The following is a 24619-nucleotide window of genomic DNA, read 5'->3' on the forward strand; positions in this document are numbered from 1 at the left end:
TCTTTTCTGAGCTTCCATTGTCACACCCATCTTCTCAAAGCTTATGCAGCCTCAAATTGTTTTAGTGGCTTTCTGTCTTCCATATCCAATGCAAACTCCTTGTCCTGATCATTAAAGAACTCAATCTACTTGTCTAGTTCTATCTTTCTGCTTTTGGTTTTTATATAAATCTGCTCAAAACCTTCAGTCTTCCAGATTGTCAACCATTCAAAGGTCTCGAGCTCTTCTATAAAGCTTTGTTTGTTCTCTCTTGCTGCCTGCTTAAACTTTAAATGATTTGAATTCCCTCTCAGAACTACCTACTACCACCTCCCTCTACCTTCAAGTCTCTCCTAAAATGCACCTTTTCCATAAAGCCTCTTTTGCAGTTCTCATCTACAAACAAAATAAAGTCTAAGTATGTACAGTTACATTTGATCTCATTCATCGCTCAAAAGTCTTGCCTCTATCTCAGCTACAATATTCAGAACAGATAAAAGAAAGTACTTCTTCATGCAACACATAGTTAAACTATGGCACTCGCTTCCACAGGAAGCAATGATGGCCACAAACCTGGATGACTTTAAAAGAGGACTGGACAAATTCATGGAGGGAAGGCTATCAACGGCTACTAACCACAAAAAAAATATTTTCTGTCTCCACTGTTAGAGCCATATGCCTCTGAATACCAGTTGCCGGGAACTGTGGGTGGGCAGAGTGCTGTTGTGCTCCTGTCCAGTTTGCAGGCTTCCCATGGGCATTTATTTGGCTGGCCACTGTGAGAACAGGATGCTAAACAACCCTGTTTCCCCTTTTTTAATACATAGTCATAAAGTAAGCCATGGCAGGGTTTTTAAGCATTTGAGAAATATAACACATACCCCGAAAATAAGCCATACTTCTGCGCCACGGAAACCAACCCCCACAGGCACCTCCACTCACAGAGTCACTCCATGCGGCCAGCACTGCAGGAGCACGATCGGCTGTGAAGCGGTGCTCCAAGAGCGCCGCTTAACAGCTGATCGCGCTCCCGCCTTGCTGGCTGCATCCCCGCACTCCGCCTTCTCGTCCACCGCCGTCCATGCTGCTTCCGTGCTTGCCGCCACCGCTGGGCTCACTGCTTCTTCCTTGCCTGGCCCGGCCAAGGAGCTTGGAGCGCCCTGCAGCGGCGGGTGGAGCGCCTGAACCGGTGGCTGCTGCAGCGCCGAGCACTCAAGAGAGCCCACCAGCGCCCTGAGCCGTAAAAACCGTACCGGTAATTAAAAAAATAAGACATCCCACCGAAAGTAAGCCACCCTGTAAGTTATAAGACGGTGCCTTAAAAAGGGGGAAACATGGAAGATGCAGCACTCTGGGATTACAGAACAAATATCAGGACATCTTAAGAGAATGAAGTAACCCAGGCATCCCCAAACCATAGCTGCCAAGTTTTCCCTTTTCTCACGAGGAAGCCTATTCAGCATAAGGGAATTTCCCTTAAAAAAAGGGAGAACTTGGCAGCTATGCCCCAAACTCAGCCCTCCAGATGTTTTGGCACTACAATTCCCATCATCCCTGACCACTGGTCCTGTTAGCTAGGGATGATGGGAGTTGTAGTCCCAAAACATCTGGAGGGCCAAGTTTGGGGATGCCTAAAGTAACCTATCCACTTGATGAAAAAATGGGGGGATTTCAAACCCCAGTTACTAGTCAATGTGCCTGTCAAACATTAGCAAGTTCACTTATCTGAAGCCAAAACATTGATAATACATGCACTGCTACAAATTGATTTTAAAAAAATATCTACATGATATCCTCTTTAACGAAGACACAGAAGTTATTTTCAAAACAGAGTGTCGTTTTAGAAGAGACACCAATAACAGTTATCAATAGATTTGCCTGTCAATTTTTAAAATAAGTGTTAATCTCTGATTGCCAACTGCTTTCAGTATTAAATACCGTATTGGCCTGAATATAAGCCGCACTTTTTTTCCCCAGATTCCGACCGTGAAAAGTTAAAGTGTGGCTTAAATGTGCGACCTTACAAAAATTGGCTTTTACGATATCTCTGCTGAAACAGACATACGGTAAAATGGAACAAAAACTGTTTTATTGCTGATTTGCAAGCTTGAAACTGTTGTGCACTTAATTTCTAATGTCTTTCATCGCTTTCACTTGCGGGTCCTCTCTAATACCCATAGGATTTTCTTCTACATTTGCCATTTACGGGTGTGAGTGCCTGCGGAATTTTAAGGGAGCAACTTATATTTGGGTATTGTCCTTTTTCCCTTGAATTTTAAAGGTGTGACTTATTTGCGGCTGCGGCTTATATTCAGGTCAATACGGTAATGACTATCCTGTGCAGAATTGGCAGAGGGTGCTTGGCTGTCATTCCCTATCTTTCACCCTTCTTTTCTCACAGTGCTAGACTGATTAGTGTAGGATTTTGTAGTGAGATCTTGAATTAGATCTTGAATTAGAAACTTTCAGCAGACATCCTATTACCCTGTTTAAAGATATGTATTTATTAAGTCCACCAATTGAATAAGTATACAAAGAAACTGATTCTTGCATGTACTGATCTCTTAGCTTGCCTGGAAAAGAGACCTCCAACTTTGCCTCAAGTGTTCCAGCCTAGATCTTCTGGGCCCTGATATACTCACGTTTCCTTTATTTTTCTGCCTCATGCTAGCTGCTTTTCATCACTTTCACTTTCTCAATTCAAATTCTGGAGAGCCTTTTATAACTGGCTCCCTATATTTTGTCTTCCCCTGGTGACAACTTCTTGCCCTGATGTTGCTTTTTCCCAGACAAGAACCCAGCGCATCATGCATTCCCAGTTCCTCCCCATACCTATACAATTGCCAGGCTGTTATGCTAAAGACCTGTGTTCACTAATTCTTTATTTTAACACTATGACCTATGACTTATATCTGCCAAACCTCTTTTCTGCTAATTTCATGGCTTTTAAACTGCTTTTAGTTATGATTTTGTGTAAGCCCTCATATTACCTTCTTTATATGTATAATTATAATAATAATATATTATTATTAATTATTATTTATACCCCGCCCATCTGGCTGGGTTTCCCCAGCCACTCTGGGCTGCTTCCAACAGAAAAATAAAATAAAATAGTTGATTAAACATTAAAAGCCTCCCTAAACAGGGCTGCATTCAGATGTCCTCTAAAAGTCTGGTAGTTATTTTTCTTTTTGACATCTGGTAGGAGGGCGTTCCACAGGGCGGGTGCCACTACCGAGAAGGCCCTCTGCCTGGTTCCCTGTAACTTGGCTTCTCGCAGCAAGGGAACCGCCAGAAGGCCCTCGGCACTGGACCTCAGTATCCGGGCACAGCGCTGGAGGTGGAGACGCTCCTTCAGGTATACTGGACCGAGGCTGTTTAGGGCTTTAAAGGTCAGCACCAACACTATGAATTGTGCTCGGTAACGTACTGGGAGCCAATGCAGGTCTTTCAAGACTCGTGTTATGTGGTCTCGGCAGCTGCTCCCAGTCACCAGTCTAGCTGCCGCATTCTGGATTAATTGTAGTTTCCGGGTCACCTTCAAAGGTAGCCCCACATAGAGCGCATTGCAGTAGTCCAAACGAGAGATAACTAGAGCATGCACCACTCTGGCGAGACAGAAGAGTCTTCTTCAGATATCTACTTCAGTAAGTTGGTGCACCCCAATTAAACCTAGAGCTCTTGAACTAAATATAACTTCCCATTTTGCCTGAATTAGGAAACAGTGGTTACCAGTTTTACAAGAAGCCTAATCTTAAACCACAGCTTGAAGTTAAAGATCCTAGTTTCTTCCAAATGTTGTAACCATAGATTCCTGATTTGGAGGGAATCAGGAAATTATGGTTAGTTGCCATCTTCTAGGTTTAACATTTTAACTAAGTAACAGAAGGGGGGGTGACCGACATTGGATGTTAACACTAAACCATAATTTGTTTTAACATTCTTTGCTAAACAAGCCAGGACCAGGCTCATTCAAACAAGCCATGTTTTGTTTTGCTTAATGTTGGGTTGTTTTACTACCATTTCCTATGAACACCTAGTTGCTATACTGAGGACCTTTGCAAAGTCAAGCTATCACCGTATCATCAGTTCTATCACATTAATTAGCCACAGAAATGGTGTGGGAAATTATCAACCACTATTGGCATGCCCCTAAGCCAGTGTTTCCCAACCAGTGTGCCTCCAGATGTTTTGGGACTACAACTCCCATCATCCCTAGCTAGCAAGACCAGTGGTCAGGAATGATGGGAGTTGTAGTCCCAAAACATCTGGAGGCACACTGGTTGGGAAACACTGCCCTAAGCAACATGCCATCCTAAGGGTTTCTCCCACTTCTCCCACTACTAAATACCTCACAAAGGCTTGATAGCTCCCTTTGTGAAGCCTTTTCTCCCAAACCCCTTGCCCAGAAAACAAATGTATTTCTCACTGAGGTCATTCTTGAAATGAAGACCCTGTTACGTTTCAGTTCTGTACTAAATTTCACTCATAAGTTGCAAAAACAAGGCTGTTAGGAATAACTTGGGTCCTTAGGATATGAAAGTGGGTGGGTGGGTGGATTGTTAACAAAAACAGAATATAACAGGAATAGAGTATGGCTGGTGGACACTTTTACAAACAAAAACAAAAACCTGTGCAACTGCATTTCCTAAGAACGTCAGAAGAACCTGCTGCATTCCCTTCCAGGTTCTTTACTTTGCCCCAATAGATGACCCTCTGCCTCTAGTCTCCCCTCTCTAGTAACTAGGTATATGAGCCAGGTAGCAATGTAATGTATGATGCATTATTAGCTCTTTCTAGTCTGTATGTTTCTCTATTTATGATATTTCTTGACTGTCCTTTACCATAAGGTCCCAAGATATGTTATAAAAATGAAAGACACAATTATAAAATGCTTACAACCATAGAACAAGAAAATTGTAAAAACAAACAAATCCATATATAAAACAATTAAATACAATTCTATACATAAAAGCAATTTAAAAAGATCCAATACAGATGCAGACTAGCATAAAGATATCCACATAAAAGGCTTATTCAACATGGAAGTTACTTTGTAGGCACCAAGAAGGCAGCATAATATGTCAAAGATAACCTGACCCAGTGAGTAGTCAAGACATCACATTTCACACTACGTGCAGATTCCGGGCCAACCTCAACAGCAGCCCCACATAAGAGTGCATTGCAATAAACCAAGCAGAGCATAGAATACAGTGGACAGGCACTCCAGGTCTGGAAACAGCCATAGATAAGCTCTCTTACCAGCCAAAGGTGGTAAAATTCACTCATAGCCACTGAGGTCACCTGGACCTCTAACAACAGATGGATTCAAGAGCACCCCCAGATTGTGAACCTGCTCTTTCAGCAAGAGTACAACCCCATTCAAAACAGGCAATTGACCATATATCCAGACTTGTGAACCACCCATTCACAAGGGCTGCCATCTTGCCCAGATTGAGACTCTGGTTGTAGGCCCTAATCCAGTCCACCACTGAGTCCAGGCACTGGTTGGCCAGCATTTGCATGGCCTCTACTAATTCAGATGTTACACAGAAATATGCTAATGACACTTTGACCCAAAACTGCTAAAGACCACTCCCAATACAGATGTTAAATAGCATTGGAAACAAAAAGCTATCCTGTGGCACTCCCCAGCACAACAGCCAGGAGACCAAAATACAACCACTCAGTTGCATTACCAAAACAGTTCCTGGACATAGTGAGATTATTATCTTAGGTTGGTTGGAAAACTAAGTCAGCTCAGGAGAATGTCAAGGTTAAGGGTATCAAAAGCCATCAAGAGATAAAGTAAGAATAATAGTCCCACTCCTGCCATCCTTCTCCCAATAAAGGTCAGAGTGACCAAGGAAAAAGAGTACAGTATTTGCAATTATTGCACTACAACCCTATTTACCACCTTACCCCACAAAAGTGGTACAGTAAGTCTGCAACTTATGCAGGAGTTACATTCCAGAGATTGCACCTAAAGTCAAAATCACACAAAGTCAAAACACACTGGGATTGCCAATGACTTTTTTCCTGGATGCCTTGTCCCCTTTCTGCCCATTTTTATTTATTTTTTAATTGTTAAAATGCCAAGCATGTAAAGCTGAACATGCACAAGTTAAATCAGGCATCCCCAAACTGCGGCCCTCCAGATGTTTTGGCCTACAACTACCATAATCCCTAGCTAACAGAACCACTGGTCAGGGATGATGGGAATTGTAGTCCAAAACATCTGGAGGGCCAAAGTTTGGGGATGCCTGAGTTAAATGCACACAAGTTGCAGGCTTACTGTATTTGCAAATGGACAAATAGTTGCTATGAATGAATGGGTCCAGGTTAGGCTTTTTCAGGAGCTGCTGGATGACCATCTCTTTCAAGGCCGTTGGGATCCCTTACTTCTGCAAAGACACATTGACCACACCCTGGATCCACATAGCCTTACCAACTGGCAAGAGACAATGGTCTGCTTGTCTGGGCAGTTGGAGGAAGTAGAAGGAGAAAAGAAACAAATTGGGAGAACAACCCAAATAGCAGCCAGAGTAACAAAGGAGAGACAAGACCAACCATACACCTACATGGGAGGTGCGGGAGGAGGCCATACCAGACCCCATTCACATACACAGGCAGATTAGAAGGGGGCGGGGAATGGAAAAACAAGCCTTAATAGAGGAAAAGCTTGAGAGAAAACAACAAATCAAGCAGGAAAGACAGACCTGCCTATGTCAAAGCAAGAACATGACAGACTGAAGTGAAATGGTGTATCCTGGGAGTCACCTGCTTCCTAAGACATTGTACCTGCCTTTAGTCACTTGGCAGGGCCCTAAAGCCCAACCCGACTGGGTCCCTACATGCTAGCTTTTCTGTGAGTACATGTGCATGCATATGTGCATATAGAAACATTAGCAGACCCGGAATCAGTAGTTAGTTAGCCTGGTTGGGTTCAGATGTCTAAAACAATCCAGTGTTGAGCTAAACCATTGGGTTTTCAACTTTTGGATCAGAACTCTTTTTCAGGTCCTAGCCTGTTTCAAGACCCAGCAGCACTACCACCACTGCAAATATATAGTGAAAAATTAAGAAATTGGTCCCCAACTGATTGTCTGGATAAAGATTGGGCCCTAGATCTGAAACGGTTGGAGACTATTGAGCTAACAAAGCATGGTTTAGTATTACATCTGAATGTCGGCAAGTGCCTTGGTTGGTTTTCATGGAGCAGGCACTTCAATGAAAGGCATTTTAGCAAGTAAAACATGTCATGGTACTGTAGAATGTGCAGTACATTTTAATACACTGTCAGAAATAATGGCTGCTATAGCTTCTCTTTCTCATGTTGGCAGTAATACTTTGGTCAACAATTTCAAAATAACGAACTATTATTATGCTGTCTGAGTTTCAAAATAGAAATAACTTTTAAAAGTCACACAGCTGCTCAGAAATTTCCAACTCTCAACATTCCAGACATCTATCATTCCACAGTTTGTCATCTCCAGCTATAATCAAAATATTGTCACGAACATTGAATGAAATGCAATTTTTAAATGATCTATACTTTGATTTCTTTGTTAGCCACATGCATCTCAGAAAGGAAAACTTTACTCCTGGAAGTACCCTAATGGAAACAAGTATCACCTCAGTCCACCTACACCTTCCACAAGAGCTAGCATAGTTTTATTACAGTCATACCTCGGTTTGCGACCGCAATTTGTTCCAGGGAGCCGGCTGCTCCCCAAGTTCGCCGTAAACCGGGGGGCTCTTCTGCGCATGCATGAAGCGCCGATAGAGCACCTCTGAGCATGCGCACGCTGTGCAGATCGCTTCTGCGCACCCATGCGCCGTGAAACCCGGATGTAAACACTTCCGGGTCCGCGGTGGTCGCAAACCAATCAGTCGCAAAAGGAGGTGGTCGCAAACCGAGGTATCACTGTACTTGTTTTCCAATAGCTTTTTTCACTTTCAGTTAAGCATACTTATACATATGACCTCGACATTTACTTTCAGTATTTAAATAAAAATATTTTGAAGCTCATAATCCACCTTGGGCACCTAGAGCTATTTTATTTATTACATTTTGAGACTGCTTTTATATATACATTATATATACATGGCCCTCAAATGTTTTACAATAAAAAAATGAAATAAAAAACTTGAAGTATAAAAAACATTTGATTACACAATTCAGTTAACATAGCTTTCCAACCCACAATTTTTATCATAATTAATATATCTTGTTAAACACATAGAAAGTAAATACAGTTAGACAATAAGTAAAAATATTTATCCATCCAGTTCCAGTTCCAAAGCTCTAAAAAACAATATAGGTTTAACTAGTTTTCTGAACAAAATAAGTGAGTGGGATGGCAAGCAATCCTAGAAAGCAAGCACTGTTTTTAAAATCCTTACTCCTACTAGGCTAGCCTCTATGGAATATAGCTGGCTAATTAGAGGCATCAGATTGTTAGGAGTTCAAATATGAAATGTCCAAGCTGTATGGTACGTGCTTGCTACACGGAATACCATGATGTGTAATGGTCCCTGCATTTTGGTTGGTCTTTGCAACCAAATTTATGGTCTTTGGGATATCCTTATAAGAACATAAGAAGAGCCTGCTGGAACAGGCCAATGGCCCAACTACTCCAAAATCCTAGTCTTACAGTGGCCAAACAAATGCCTGTGGGAAACCTGCAAATAGGATTCGAGCACAAGAGCACTCTCTCTTCCTGTGGTTTCCTGTGGTTTCCAACAACTGTATTCAAAAGCACTGCTGTCTCCAACTGTGGAAGCAGAGTACAGCTAATAGCCATTCTCCATGAATTTGTCTAATCCTCTTTTAAAGCCATCTAGGTTGATGGCCATCACTGACTCCTGTGTGAGCGAGTGCCATAGTTTGACAATGCACTACATGAAAAAGTCATTTCTATTATCTGTCGTGAATCTTCCAACTTTCAGCTTTATTGGATATCTATGGGTTCTTTTCTCTAAACTAAAAATTCCCAAATACTGCTACCGTATCTTTTCCCATCCCCTTGATCATTTTGGTTGCCCTTTTCTACAACCTTTTCCTCCTCTATCTACAATACCATTTTTAAGATGAGACAACCAAAACTATACACAGTATTCTGAATGTAGTTGCATAACAACAATATATCAGCAGTTTGATTTCACTGGTTGGTGTTGGGAAATAAGCACGAATGAACAGTGTGCAATTCAATGGATGTGAGGTGACTTGTAATGTGTTGTCATAGGGTAAATGATTCTCCACCTAGATTCATGAGCTGAGTGGAATTATTAACTCTTAGTGATGAAGAGGCATTTTTTGCTGGCATTATATAGATGCAAAAATATTTCAACCATCTCTAAAGGTCTGCAACTAGCCTTCTATAGAAACAGGAAGCTTGGCTAACTAGAGACTTGTCTCGCACAACAAGGCTTTATTTTATTATCTAATATGCATAGATACTTTAATAATAATTATTTGCAATATTTATTATCAGCATGTGGAAAAAACAGTATTTTTCTTCTACATTCTCAGCTAGGTATTTTGAATTTGAGCTTCTACCAAATAAAGGATAAAGCATGACGCTTTTTAAGAGCAGCCTATTCTCTTACTGCTGCAAGCATGGCCCTATATTCTATGGGAATGCACTGATTTACAATAACCAATGAAAACGAAGTCTAAATGATAGTTCTGCCAATAAGCTAAGTGGCTAAGGGCTGCAATCCTATATATATGTACCCATTAGGCCTTACTCCAATGTAAGTAGGTACAGGATTACAGCCTAAATCATAATCTAAAGATAAATTTACATTTTATAATTTAGATCAGGAATTGTCTAACTATTTGTTTCTCAAACAGTCAAAATAAAACAAAAAGTATGTATTGAGGAGAAAAAAATATTTATTGTGTTGCTTGTTTCATTTAAATATAACCTGTAAAGCTGTTTCTGCATGAAGGACTAGTGCAACCAAGAATTGTCAATCAGGAGATCGTTGGCATGCATGCATAAATCCCTCTATCTTCCTCCTTCCCTCAATTAAATATGCATAGGTTTTTAACAGAAGCAAACAAATCTGAAGACCTGCCATGGGATGTGAGACACTGGTATTTACAGCTTTGACAGATTCATATTCTTCTGAATTTCATATTATATTTAAGTAAAGCCTTAATATCAAGTATCAAAATGAATTATATTAAGATAAAGCTTACTGTCAGTACAATCTGTCATAACTGAAGTCATAAATGCTCAAATTTAGGATTTTATATATTAAGTTTATTAAGTAACCAATGTCTTATTGTGCATTAGTCAACTTACACTTAATAAACTGTTAGTTTTGTTACCTCTCAATGAGCACAAATACCAAACACGTCACAGTAGGAAGTTTCCCCTCCTTTAAAGATAGCAAATGTATGAAGCTGAAACAATCAAGTACAGTCATTACTTTTGATACTTGACTTAAAGTAAAATAAAAAAAATTCCTTCAGTAGCACCTTAAAGACCAACTAAGTTTTTATTTTGGTATGAGCTTTCGTGTGCATGTGTGCATGCACACGAAAGCTCATACCAAAATAAAAACTTAGTTGGTCTTTAAGGTGCTACTGAAGGAATTTTTTTTATTTTACTTCGATCCAGACCAACACGGCTACCTACCTGTAACCTGACTTAAAGTACTACCACCATTGCCAGCTGATGAGTTTTCTCTCACCAACAACACTTGGAAATAAATAAATTCTGAATAAAACAATATTTCTGAAGTGTCTAACAGCCAAAGCATTCTTATTTTTTTGAATTAAATTTAGAAGAATATTTCACTCTAACCTGCTCTCTACAGAGGAGTAATGATTACCCTTTCTTTAAGAGTCCATCCACTAAGTAAATGAACCTCTGGTCTTGGCGAGCCTCCTTACAGGAAAGAAGCAAACACAGAACATGCAGCCATATCTTTAGATGAGTACTGGTAATTTTGGTTTATAGGAGCCTCTATTTTCATTAATTTCTTTCTTGGGACACACTAAGTTCTCCAAGGACACAGTGTTTGGAGCTGACTGTCCCAAACTTTAAACAGCAAAAGCAAGGTCTGTACCTTTTTTTATCGCAAAATGCTTCACCTACCCGAGGATTATAAACACAGCAACAGACCTATAGCCTATAGCCCAAAAATACGTAGTAGAAAAATGGAACAAGGAAATTAGGTCTTCTGTGGAAGTAGTAGGGCTGCAAGCACTAGTTAATGTATGATCAGCTAATTAAAGCATTAAACAAAGACTATTTTTCTATGTAAAAGGAAAAATGGTAGGAAATATCTGGCTTTTGAGGACAAGTATTTATATATGTAAAATATGGATACATACACAAAATATGAAGGCAGAGATATGTAAAATATGAAAAAAATATGTAGTTCTTATAGTTATCATACTGGCTTTCTACTGGACCCAGTCAATAAATCCCAAACTTTCTGTCCTGTATCTCATTAGGATTATCAAACAAATTCACCTGAGCAATTATCTATTATCTGCCCTCTACCTGGGTTCTGAAAATAAGTTCAGTTTGAAAGTTCTGGCCAATCTTACACCTAACTCCATCCATACTGACTTGAAAATATGCACTACTTAGTCAAATGGTTCATGTTTCCAAGTAAATGCACATAGAATTACAGCACTAGACTTCAAATAAGTGATCTTGCTTAGTGCCCTTGCAAGTACACAGAAAAAGGCAAACAAAAATCTATTAATTTCATGATTGCCCTCACTTACGATACAATTCTGAAATCATGTGGAAAAGGGAGATGGACTGAGTGATAATATATTTTCAATTATCAGTCTAGTTAGAGCCTTTATTCCACTTATTTGAAAACCAATTTCAAAATGGGAAACATGGTTTCTCTCTCTTAATGATAGCCTTTTAAAATTAAAATTACTTTAAAATTCATTCACCCTGTTTGCAAGGTACTCAAATTTTTCATTGCTGGTCTTCCTTTTTAGTGAGGTCTTTCCTTCCACCTTGAAGAATAGCCAGCAAGCAAGACTCTGTTATGACTAGTACTGTAGTTCTAGCCGACAGCTCCAAAGGCGAGAAGTATCTCCCCAAGAATCAGCTACAGTTTCAACAAGAGGTTAGACCAGGTGTGCCTAACAGGTGGCTGATAGGCCACATCTGGCCCCCAAGAGCTTTTCTGTGGCCAGGAGCTCAATGAATTTGTCATTAAAAAAATTAAATAATTACTTTTAAAAAAATGTTGACTGCTCCACTGTGATGATGCCAATCACTGCCTTGTGTGTTCAAGTTCACCTTTGTCCATCTGATGCTTCAAGAAGTGTGGACACTTTTTAAACACACTTTTAAGCAAAAGAAAAAGGTGGAGAAGAGGTAAGTGGAAAAGATGTGAGAAAACCCAGCTTGTTAATTTAAAAAATATATATCCAATATTCCAGGTAATGGTTAAAGGTAAATCTCAAGACAGCAAAGACTGAAGACTCCACTGCAAACTATATATACAAAAACACAAGATAATCAATGAACCACAAAGTTTTTCAGTTCTGCACTATTCCCCAAAAGCACACTTCATTTGTCTTCTCATTATGAATTGTTTTATAAACTAGAACTTTAGCTAAACAAAAAAGCTTTATAATATTCAGAACTCTAAAGGGGGGATTGTGATGGTTGAAACAATTTTTTTGTACAATATATAGTTTATACATTTACAGTAGAGGTAGGTAACCTTTGGCCTTCCACATGCAGTTGATCTAGAGCTGCCATCATCCCTGACCAATGGCCATGCTGATTGCAGTTGAGGGGAATGCCCTTTATTTTCACTATAAAAAAATGCAGTACAAAACTATCTGAAAAGTAATAATCTTTGCCAACATTATTCTATAAGCCATGTTACTGGGGAGAAAACTATTGTGGTTCACAAGCTGATTAAACTCTGAATAACATGAAACCATTTTTCCATTCTTTTACAAGATGCCAAACTTGCCATTTTAATATATTTTTATCTAAGTTATGCCTCTCAAGCAAGAGTTTCTGATTTACCTGCCCACAACATGCAGCAGAATGAAATGGTAGCACACAGATACAATATAACAGAACATACAACTTCAGACCAATCAGTACCCTAATTAAAAATGTTTTATGTAAGTGGAACAGAACAGTAAATGGTTGAGCTAGAACTTTTCAACCTCATGTGCTAGTTTATTGAAACATGTATCCTGCCATGGTTTCCATGGTGGGTGGAATATAAAGGTAACTAAACACATAAAACTATTCTATTTACAAGTCTGACTTAATAAAATCAAAGTATACAGCGATTAATATAAATAAGGAAACTTATAGGTACTTTGAAACTTAAAGAGTTACCTGTATGCATCGTCTTCTTTCAAATATCATACCATCCTGTGGGGTGGGGGGTGGGGACGTGGGGAGAGGCCAGCAGCAAACACTGTGAACACAAAAAAACATTCGTTACCTGTGTGGATTCAGACACAATCTAATGGGGTAAGAACACAGGAACCTGCCTTATCCCAGGTCAGAGTACAGTGGTACCTCTACTTACGAATATCTCTACTTATGAATGTTTCTACTTACGAACCGAGCTCCATCCGCCATCTTGGATGCGGTTTAGATAGGATTTTTTCTACTTACGAATTTTTAGATAGGGTTGCTTCGACTTACGTATTTTTTCTCCCAATGCATTCCTATGGGATTCGACTTACAATTTTTTTGACTTACAAATGTGCGTTCGGAACGCATTAAATTCGTAAGTAGAAGTACCACTGTATCTAGACCAGTATTGATTAGAGCTGTTCAAAACCTTCAATTCCCTTTCTTTTAACCATTTGAGAAGTGGAGGACACAGAACAGAATGGCCATTCTCTATTACAGTCAGGTGATTTAGTACAGTGTGGCCAATGACCAGCACATTGATATAGCTGCAAACAATTCTGTGTGCAATGGTTCGAAATCTTGGTCAGAGCATTTGAAATCCACACATCAAGAAAACTATCTAAATCATATAGAGAGTTTCAACGCCAACAACATGCATTCTTCTCCACAATAAGTGCAATACACAGTAAAAGTGGCTTTCAGAAATTATGGTTTTCACATGGAGCTGCTGTCATATTGAAATACTTCAGCCATCTCCAAGTGGTAACAACATTATAGTCGGCCTATGCAGGATTCTTTCTATTAACAACAGCTATATAATTTCCTGAATCGACTTACTACCTTAATCCATAGATTCAGAAGGGTCATTTATGTTGCTTTGTACAATGTAACTTATTTTTCCACACTCTGCTTCTTTGTCTACTTCCTATGTCTGCTTACCAAACTGTAGACCAAGCACATTCCTTTGTCATGAGTAGCGCTGGGCGATATCTGGTTTTCAACATCATGATATATCACAAGCTAAATATCATTATATACCGATATATCAACAGTGTCTGAAATAAGGATGGAGTTATGTAGAGGCACTGGCTGGCTTCCCACATTGTGATTTTTGCATAGCGCACACACACACACACCATGATTTGCATTATCTTGCCATGTAAAAAATTATGATACTGATATCACCATATGGATTTCAAACAGGTTTTGGATGATACATCAATATATCACCCAGCCCTAGTCATGAGAACAGACCAAAATCCTGGCTGAACTCTACCATCTTATGAATTCAAGCTCACCTTGATCACCCTTCAGTTAATAAAGTCACTAGCTTAGAGACTAGAAGAATAGGGCAAAAATATAAAGGCACAACAGAATGAAACCAATTCCTCATTAGACATGGACTAACAAATATCTATTATATTATACTCACTTTCTCCTGAAAGTGTTTGTCATACATGAGATCTCAGTCACAGGGACTTTAAAAATAAATAAATTCAAGTACTGTATACATAGTGCCTACTAAAATGAAATCCTCACTGATTTGCAAAAACTCTTATAGGCTTCCTTCATAAAAAAGGGACCCCTGACCATTGGGTTCAGTCATGACCGACTCTGGGGTTGCGCGCTCATCTCGCGTTATTGGCCGAGGGAGCCGACGTACAGCTTCCAGGTCATGTGGCTAGCATGACAAAGCCACTTCTGGCGAATGAGAGCAGTTCACAGAATAATAATAATAATAATAATAATAATAATAATAATAATAATAATAATAATAATTTATTATTTATACCCCGCCCATCTGGCCGGGTTCCCCCAGCCACTCTGGGCGGCTTCCAACAAAACAGAAATTCTAAAATACAGAAATCCATCAAACATTAAAATACAGAGATCCATCAAACATTAAAAGCTTCTCTAAACAGGGCTGCCTTGAGATGCCTTCTAAAGGTCTGGTAATTGTTGTTCTCTTTGACCTCTAGTGGGAGGGCATTCCACAGGGTGGGAGCCACTACCGAAAAGGCCCTCTGCCTGGTTCCCTGTAACTTGGCTTCTCGTAGTGAGGGGACCGCCAGAAGGCCCTCGGAGCTGGACCTCAGTGTCCGGGCAGAACGATGGGGGTGGAGACGCTCCTTCAGGTATACCGGACCGAGGCCGTTTAGGGCTTTAAAGGTCAACACCAACACTTTGAATTGTGCTCGGAAACGTACTGGGAGCCAATGTAGGTCTTTCAGGACCGGTGTTATGTGGTCTCGGCGGCCGCTCCCAGTCACCAGTCTAGCTGCCGCATTCTGGATTAGTTGTAGTTTCCGGGTCACCTTCAAAGGTAGCCCCACATAGAGCGCATTGCAGTAGTCCAAGCGGGAGATAACTAGAGCATGCACCACTCTGGAGAGACAGTCAGTGGGCAGGTAGGGACTCAGCCTGCGTACCAGGTGGAGCTGATAAACAGCTGCCTTGGACACAGAGTTGACCTGTGCCTCCATGGACAGCTGTGAGTCTAAAATGACTCCCAGGCTGCGCACCTGGTCTTTCAGGGGCACAGTTACCCCATTCAGGACCAGGGAGTCCTCCATACCTGCCTGCCTCCTGTCCCCCACAAACAGTACTTCTGTCTTGTCAGGATTCAATCTCAATCTGTTAGCCGCCATCCATCCTCCAACCGCCTCCAAGCACTCACACAGGACCTTCACCGCCTTCACTGGTTCTGATTTAAAAGAGAGGTAGAGCTGGGTATCATCAGCATACTGATGGACACCCAGCCCAAACCCCCTGATGATCTCTCCCAGCGGCTGCATATAGATGTTAAAAAGCATGGGGGAGAGGACAGAACCCTGAGGCACCCCACAAGTGAGAGCCCAGGGGTCTGAACACTCATCCCCCACCACCACTTTCTGAACACGGCCCAGGAGGAAGGAGCGGAACCACTGCATAACAGTGCCCCCAGCTCCCAAGCCCTCTAGACGGTCCAGAAGGATGTTATGGTCGATGGTGTCAAAAGCCGCTGAGAGATCCAGCAGAACAAGGAAACAGCTCTTACCTTTGTCCCTAGCCCGCCGGAGATCATCGACCAGTGCGACCAAGGCAGTTTCAGTCCCATGATGAGGCCTGAATCCTGACTGGAAGGGATCCAAATGGTCCGCTTCTTCCAGGCGTGCCTGGAGTTGTTCAGCAACCACTCGCTCAATCACCTTGCCCAAGAATGGAAGATTTGAGACTGGGCGATAGTTGGCCATATTGGCCGGATCTAAAGATGGTTTTTTAAGAAGCGGTTTAATAACCGCCTCTTTCAGCGGGTCTGGGAAGACTCCCTCATGGAGAGAAGCATTTACCAACCCGCGAAGCCCATCGCCCAGCCCTTCCCGGCTAGCTTTTATAAGCCAGGATGGGCAAGGATCAAGGAGACAGGTGGTTGGTTTCACTCGTCCAAGCAGCCTGTCCACATCCTCGGAGGTAACAGATTGAAATTGATCCCACAAAGCTTGACTAGACAGGACTCTAGCACTCCCCCGCCCCGGCCCTGCTCCCACGGTGGAGTCTACCTCTTCCCGAATCTGAGCGACTTTATCTGCAAAAAACTTTGCAAAATCATTGCAGGAGATCATGTGGCCCATACTGGGCCCGGATGGAGCAGGTGGTTCCGCTAAATTGCGAACCACCTGGAAGAGTCTCCTGCTGCTGTTTTCTGCAGATGCGATGGAGACGGTGAAGAAGGTCCTCTTCGCCGTCGCCATTGCCACTTGGTAGGCTCGAAGTTGAGCTCTAGCCCGTGTCCGGTCTGATTCAAAATGAGTTTTCCGCCACCGGCGCTCTAGCCGTCTCAATGACTGTTTCATCACCCTCAGCGCCGGGGAAAACCACGGGGCTGTCCGGGCTCCATGCAATCTGAGAGGGCGCTTCGGAGCCAGACAGTCAATAGCGCTGGTTAACTCCGCATTCCAGCGGGCCACCAGGGAATCAGCTGAAAGGCCATCGACATGGGATAAAACATCCCCTACCACTCTCTGGAAGCCAATTGGATCCATTAAGTAGCGGGGGCGGACCATCCGAATCGGTCCCACCTCCCTGCAGAGGGGAAGAGTTGCGGAGAAGTCCAGTTGCACCAGAAAGTGATCTGACCATGGCACTTCTTTTGTTTCACTTTTACTTAATGTCAGATCACCAACATCCATAGAGGTAAACACCAAGTCCAAGGCATGTCCGCGGCTATGAGTTGGGCCAGACTTATTCAGGGACAGCCCCATGGTGGCCATGCTTTCCACGAAGTCCCGAGCGGCTCCTTGTAAGGTCGTGTCGGCATGGATGTTAAAATCCCCTAAGACAACCAAGCTAGGTGTCTCCAGGAGCACATCCGACACGACCTGAAGCAGCTCGGGCAGGGAATCCTTGGTGCAGCGGGGAGGTCGGTACACCAAAAGGAATCCTGTACTGCCCCTATTGCCCAACTTCCAGAACATGCACTCAGAAAACTCCATCTTACCAATAGGACGCCTGGTGCAAACTAATGACTTCCTAAAAATCACTGCAACCCCCCCTCCCCGCCCAGATGGCCTGGGTTGCTGTGCATAAGAGAAACCTGGTGGACAAGCAGCGCCAAGAACGGGCCCATCGGCTTCATCCAACCAGGTCTCTGTCACACATGCCAGGTCAAATCCTCCATCCACAATCAGGTCGTGAATGGCAGTGGTCTTATTCATCATCGACCTGGCATTGCACAGCAGCACCTTCAGGTCATGTGGGTATCCCTTGCTGATTCCAATATCCGTCCGGTCAGGACCAGACCCGGAGGCAGGGATAGTCTTCAGACAACGACTAAGTCTGCCTCCTCGGTAATGACATGGTCTGGTCTTAGCGTAACTCCTCCTCCTACCCGTGACCACTGAGATCGGTTGTCCCAGTGCATCCCCCCCCTGTGGAATCTGCCCCAGCCATTTTGCTTGCTGGGACCCCCTCCCGGGCAGCCCTGACCCCTCCCCTTAAAAACAAAATAAAACCTCTGTAAAAAACAGCAAGAACGGAACAAAAGAAAAACACAATAAACACAATAAAACAATAAAACCAAAAACAATAAAAATTACAATACACCAAAATTTAACATATTCCCACACCCAACTAAAAATCCCTCCCACCTACCACCCCAAAGAAAATACCCTCCCACCTACCACCCCAAGAAAATAAAAACATAAAAATTCTTTAAAAAGCATTTTAAAAAGAACTCTGTGCTGTTTTAAGTTCCCCTGGGCAGCACCAGGAGCAGAGCAGCGGCGGCAGTCCTTATGAGGCCCTCCAGTCCCCGCCCTAGACCAGGTGGAAGGAGGCAGGGACAGGGCCTGTGGGCACTCACAGCAGGAGAGAGTCCTGGGCAGCACCCACCACACAAAAAACACAATAAGACAATACTAACCAAGAAACAAAAATCACAGAAGTAACAAAATTTAAAAAATTCCCAGACCCAAGTAAATAACCAACCCCCCAACATAATGTGTTTAAAATGATAAAAGGAGAATTTAAAACATTTTTAAAAGAACTCTGCACAGTTCAGAGTCCTCCTGGACAGCAACAGCGCTGGGGGCAATAGTCCCCAGCAGGGCCGCCAGGCCCCGCCCTAGGCCAGGTGGTGAGAGGCAGGGACAGGACCTGCAGGCACTCACGACAGGGGAGTCCTCCTGGGCAGCAGCAGCAGTGGAAGCAGCAGACCTATTTGAGGCCTGCCAGGCCCCGCCCTAGGCCAGGTGGTGAGAGGCAGGGCCAGGACCTGCAGGCACTCACGACAGGGGAGTCCTCCTGGGCAGCAGCAGCAGTGGAAGCAGCAGACCTATTTGAGGCCTGCCAGGCCCCGCCCTAGGCCAGGTGGTGAGAGGCAGGGCCAGGACCTGCAGGCACTCACGACAGGGGAGTCCTCCTGGGCAGCAGCAGCAGTGGAAGCAGCAGACCTATTTGAGGCCTGCCAGGCCCCGCCCTAGGCCAGGTGGTGAGAGGCAGGGCCAGGACCTGCAGGCACTCACGACAGGGGAGTCCTCCTGGGCAGCAGCAGCAGTGGAAGCAGCAGACCTATTTGAGGCCTGCCAGGCCCCGCCCTAGGCCAGGTGGTGAGAGGCAGGGCCAGGACCTGCAGGCACTCACGACAGGGGAGTCCTCCTGGGCAGCAGCAGCAGTGGAAGCAGCAGACCTATTTGAGGCCTGCCAGGCCCCGCCCTAGGCCAGGTGGTGAGAGGCAGGGACAGGACCTGCAGGCACTCACGACAGGGGACACCGTTTACCTTCCCTATTTATCTACTTGCACTTTGATGTGCTTTCGAACTGCTAGGTTGGCAGGAACTGGGACCGAGCAACGGGAGCTCACCCCGTCGCAGGGATTCGAAGCGCCGACCTTCTGATCAGCAAGCCCTAGGCTCTGTGGTTTAACCCACAGCGCCACCTGCGTCCCAGGCTACCATCATAGTACTTAGGTATTTAGCAAGAACTTAGGTAGCTGCTTAATTAAGCAAATGAAGCTTCCTTCTTATTTATGGCGTTTCTAAGAAAATTACATTTTATCACTCTCCTGTATCGGTCTCTACACTCACAGCACACAGTGTAACCTTCCAACAGTTTGACTTCACCCCCAAAGGTGTGTTCCTCCATTGTCTCTCAATACAGAGGGATGCCAACAACATTTTATCACATGTGCATGCTAATATACTCAGCTAAACTATAGACTTTGAATCTGATTTTCCTCTTAAGTTATAATTTATTGTCTAGAACTCTCACTTTTACTAGAATGCAGATTGGGGACCTGTGGCCCTCCAGATTTTGTTCAACTCCCATAAGCTCCACAATGAGAGTTGTATGAGTTGCTTAAACAAACTATAACACACTCTCGGTGAACTCCAAAATATTAGTTATCACTATGAATAGGAAAATTAATTGATAAAATGTGGATGCTAGATAAACAAACCAAATCAAGCTTATGTCATAGTCAGTTAATTACTCATTAGACCTATTTTACACAGAAAGGGATGATATCCAACTAACTTGTTCCATCAGTGCAAGAATCTACACATGTGCAACAAAACTTCCCCCTCTCCTCTCTTCATACATGTCTTTTGTCCCAGATCTGTTGCAGAGGACTGGGGAGGGGGGAACCCAGGACAGATTTAGGAGGCACACAGGGGGATAAGAGAAGGAAGATCCATTGTGCAAGTGTAAACCTTTGCACTGATTAGACAAGTTAACTGGATACTGACCAAAATGCTTTAAGTCATATCACACAGTCTACAGAAGACACCTTTTCTGTTGGATTTAAAATAAATTACAAGCCTACAAACCTAATGGTACTGAGCAACAAAGGATATGTAACATCTTTTCACTATACTATAACAACAGTAGATTGGTGGTAGAAGAAGCTGAAGAGCTGAACATATCCAGTGGATTAATTTTTTTAAAACCTTTGAATGGCAAACCCTATGGCATGTAGTGAAGAGTGTATATATATATTTTAAAACCTTCAATTTTGAAATACATTCACAGTGTGGAATACAGGAGGAGAAAGTGGGGGCTGCTGTTCAAGAAAAACAAGTCTAAATCTCCCTCTGGCACATGGAAATAGTTGTACAGTGGCACCTCGGTTTAAGTACACAATTGGTTCCGGAAGTCTGTACTTAACCTGAAGCGTACTTAACCTGAAGCGAATTTTCCCACTGAAAGTAATGGAAAGTGGATTAATCCGTTCCAGGCGGGTCCACAGAGTACTCAACCTGAAGCGTACTTAACCCGAAGTATGAGTGTAATTGGTTCTGGTAGTCCGTACTTAACCTGAAGCATACTTAACCTGAAGCGAACTTTCCCATTGAAAGTAATGAAAAGTGGATTGATCCGTTCCAAAGCGTACTTAACCCGAAGTATGAGTGTAATTGGTTCTGGTAGTCCGTACTTAACCTGAAGCATACTTAACCTGAAGCGAACTTTCCCATTGAAAGTAATGAAAAGTGGATTGATCCGTTCCAGACGGGTCCACGGAGTACTTAAACTGAAAGTACTGAAACCGAAGCGTACTTTAACTGAGGTATGACTTTATACTTCTTTGGATTCAGGACAATCTGGTCCCAGTCCTTCCTAACAAACTTACTTTTAGTAAGAAGTCCATGCAGCATGCTACAAACAACAGCATGCTTAATTCTTTTGTGTTTATAATTGCAAGATTTATTTTACTGGCATTTTCAGTAGTTTATGTTTTGCCAGACAACAGCCTTTATATTATGATAAACTTTCTAAGAGCTATAGTTGGAAGGTATTGATTATTCAAAATATGTAACACCAATGAAATAGTACTACAACTTCTAAAAAGCTTTACCTACATGCCAAGACAAAGAAATTTAGAAAAAGTTGAAAAAGCTAGTGAATTTTTAAACAGATCCAACTCAAAATACAGTCCATAACACTAAACATTTTACACCAGGAATGGGGAGCCTTTGGGACTCCAGATGTTGCTGAACTACAGCCGCCAGAAGATTATGTGAGCTGTAATTCAGCAATATCTGTAGAGCCAAAGGTTCCTCACAACTGTTTCACACTGTTGAAAACAATTATAAAAACAAACTCACAATTATGATATACCCCCCCAAAAAAATACTAGCCCACCTTCCCACTCATACCTATCAATTTTTTTTTTACTCAAAATGGAGAACTGAACAACTTGTGCAAAGTTTAACTTCCTGGATATATAGAAAGCATTCTTACCACAGGTGATCAGATAGATTGTTATATAAATGTTTGTACAAAATAAGATATTAAACAGTTTTCTGCTTTTGAACACGGAGCAACGGATTCAAACTACAAGAAAGAAAATTCCACCTAAACATTAGGAAGAACTTCCTGACAGTAAGAGCTGTTCGGCAGTGGAATTTGCTGCCAAGGAGTGTGGTGGAGTCTCCTTCTTTGGAGGTCTTTAAGCAGAGGCTTGACAGCCATCTGTCAGGAATGCTTTGATGGTGTTTCCTGCTTGGCAGGGGGTTGGACTGGATGGCCCTTGTGGTCTCTTCCAACTCTATGATTCTATGATTCTGTGATTCTATGATTCTACTGTATATTAAATCCTTGATTTAAAATGATCAAAAAGCAACACCAGCATTGTAATGACGTTTGTTTCCTTTAAAGCAAGTGAAAATTCTTCAACCAACCACAGCTGATCACAAGCCAGAAGGGTCTCATGAATGCAGAATTAAATTCCCATGATAGAAAGATCACACATTCACAGGAACTAAAGTGGGAGAAAGTACTCAATAATAGTAACAAAAATGAGGAAATAAAAGTTTAAAATAATGGTTGAAACCAAACACCAAGGCTACTACAACATAGACTTCCTTCAATATTAAACACCATTTAACTCACAATTTAACTATGCATGGGATTAAGGTTTCTTGCAGAAAGTCTAATCCAAGTAAGGCTATTTGCACACTTACACAGAGGAAGTAGCAATTACTGAAACACAATGGATGTTGTTGTTCTGTCACTTTTTAAATGGCACAATGCAAGCACATGCAAGCGTAATAGCACCAATGCTATTTTTAGATTTTCAGCGCTAAAATTTTAGATTTTTCAAGTGCTGTGAGAATACTGTTCACAACTGTAAAAGTGTGTTGTTTCCACTCTGAGGCTCCTTAATTTAAGCAGCCAAATTCCATGCAACCTGAAAGCCTCTTTGCGCTGCTCTCAACTAAAACAGGAAAACGGTGATAAGCAACAAGACCACAAAATGCCCCAAGTAAAGATCAGTAGATAAGAAATACCAATGCTCCACTATTATGATCATGATCTGTAAACATGCACTTCCCTCATGCCACCGTGAAATATATCTGGCAAGAGGACAGCATACATGCACTAGAGTCCAGAAGGGGTGGGGGACTTGTTAGGGTTGAGAAAATTTGATTTCTATTATGCCACTACAAAGAGTCAATGGGATATTTTGTATTATCCCATCTACCAATTTCATGAAAAAGGGTTGACAGGAAAGAAAAGTGGGCTACTTCTAAACCCAAACTTCTCTCCTTCAGCACCAAAGGACAGCAGAGATCACATTCACTACTGTAAAAATCAGAGGGTTTTGTCTGAGGGCATATGCTACAGGGCTTCTCCAATCAAAGCGTAACACATCCGTGCTCACCACCCAGATTCTTTTGGTAGCAAATGCTGTCTCTTCTCACTGTATATTTGAACAGGGGGTTATTTGCCTCTCAGCCTGGTTCACAGAACATCCATGTGCAAATCCAAAGGGCACAAACCATGCAAAGGTAAATGCTGTGAAAGTGAAAAATCCATATACAAAACCTAACGTTTCTGTGCTTGAGTTCATGGCACTTCATGAATAAGTTTATCAAACTTATTAAATATTGAAGGACCAAACAACTAACAAAGTCAAAGGTGCAGTCTGGCATCATATTTAAAATCATATGTAGCATCCATTGCACTCACCAGGATTGTGGCAATGGGAAGAGTAATTCTTTCTACCCACACCATTGTCCCAAAATCCTCTATCCTGAGATTGCTATTTGACGCAAGAGGAAAGTTAGTAGGGAACAGATAAGTGTGATTAGACTACCCTGTCCAGGAGCAGTTGCAGTAAGTGAACCAGCCATAGCTGGTGAAAGACACTCCATGGGGCAGAAATAACTGAGAATCTACGGTAGCCCACAAATCTCAAACCTGCTCATTTCAAAGGAAAGCAACTAACTGAAAGTGTGATCCATCTGCTCACAGCAACTTAATTTTGTCATTATTCAGGTTGTGTTTACTGATTAGAACAACCAAAAATATCCCTGATCAAGTAACACAGAGACCTAGTTCAGAAACCATTGTTTCCTGTTCTGGGAATATGCCAAAATGAGCCTTGGCTCACATTCTACCCTCCTTCATACAGGAGGGGAGGATATTTGTAACACTTCCTTTTGCAGTTTGGAACAACCCAGTTTCCCACTGCTTTCAAAACAGGAAAGTGATTTGTTCAAACCACAGTTAGCTAGAAAGAATAATATTCAGATGGAGTCCATGGGGAGAATCAGCAGAGAACAAAAGTACAGCAAGGAAACAGTACCACGGACAGCTCTGAGTGAAGCTGGGAGTGATTCAAGGTGGAGACTAGTCAAACCTCGGTTTGCGACCGCCTGTTTGCGACTGCTTCGGTTTCCGACCACCGCGGACCCGGACTCCATCTGGGTTCCGCTTGGATGTGCAGAAGCGATCTGCACAGCTCACGCATGCGCAGAAGCGCTCTATCGGCGCTT

At 42.3% G+C, this 24619-nt stretch overlaps 1 protein-coding gene across 2 annotated transcripts in view; it reads right to left on the reverse strand.

Annotated features, from left to right (window-relative positions):
* Nucleotides 1–24619, reverse strand: part of DYRK1A (dual specificity tyrosine phosphorylation regulated kinase 1A) — a 103897-nt gene that overhangs the window by 49951 nt on the left and 29327 nt on the right. For both annotated transcript variants that reach the window (XM_035116837.3, XM_035116838.3), the window contains exon 2: nucleotides 13338–13419. In XM_035116837.3, the coding sequence (XP_034972728.1) occupies nucleotides 13338–13347 (10 nt within the window). In that variant the 5' untranslated portion in view covers nucleotides 13348–13419. The remainder of the gene's footprint in view (nucleotides 1–13337; nucleotides 13420–24619) is intronic.

This window comes from Zootoca vivipara, chromosome 4 (assembly GCF_965207765.1).
Source record: "Zootoca vivipara chromosome 4, rZooViv2.hap1.1, whole genome shotgun sequence".
Classification (NCBI taxonomy): domain Eukaryota; kingdom Metazoa; phylum Chordata; class Lepidosauria; order Squamata; family Lacertidae; genus Zootoca; species Zootoca vivipara.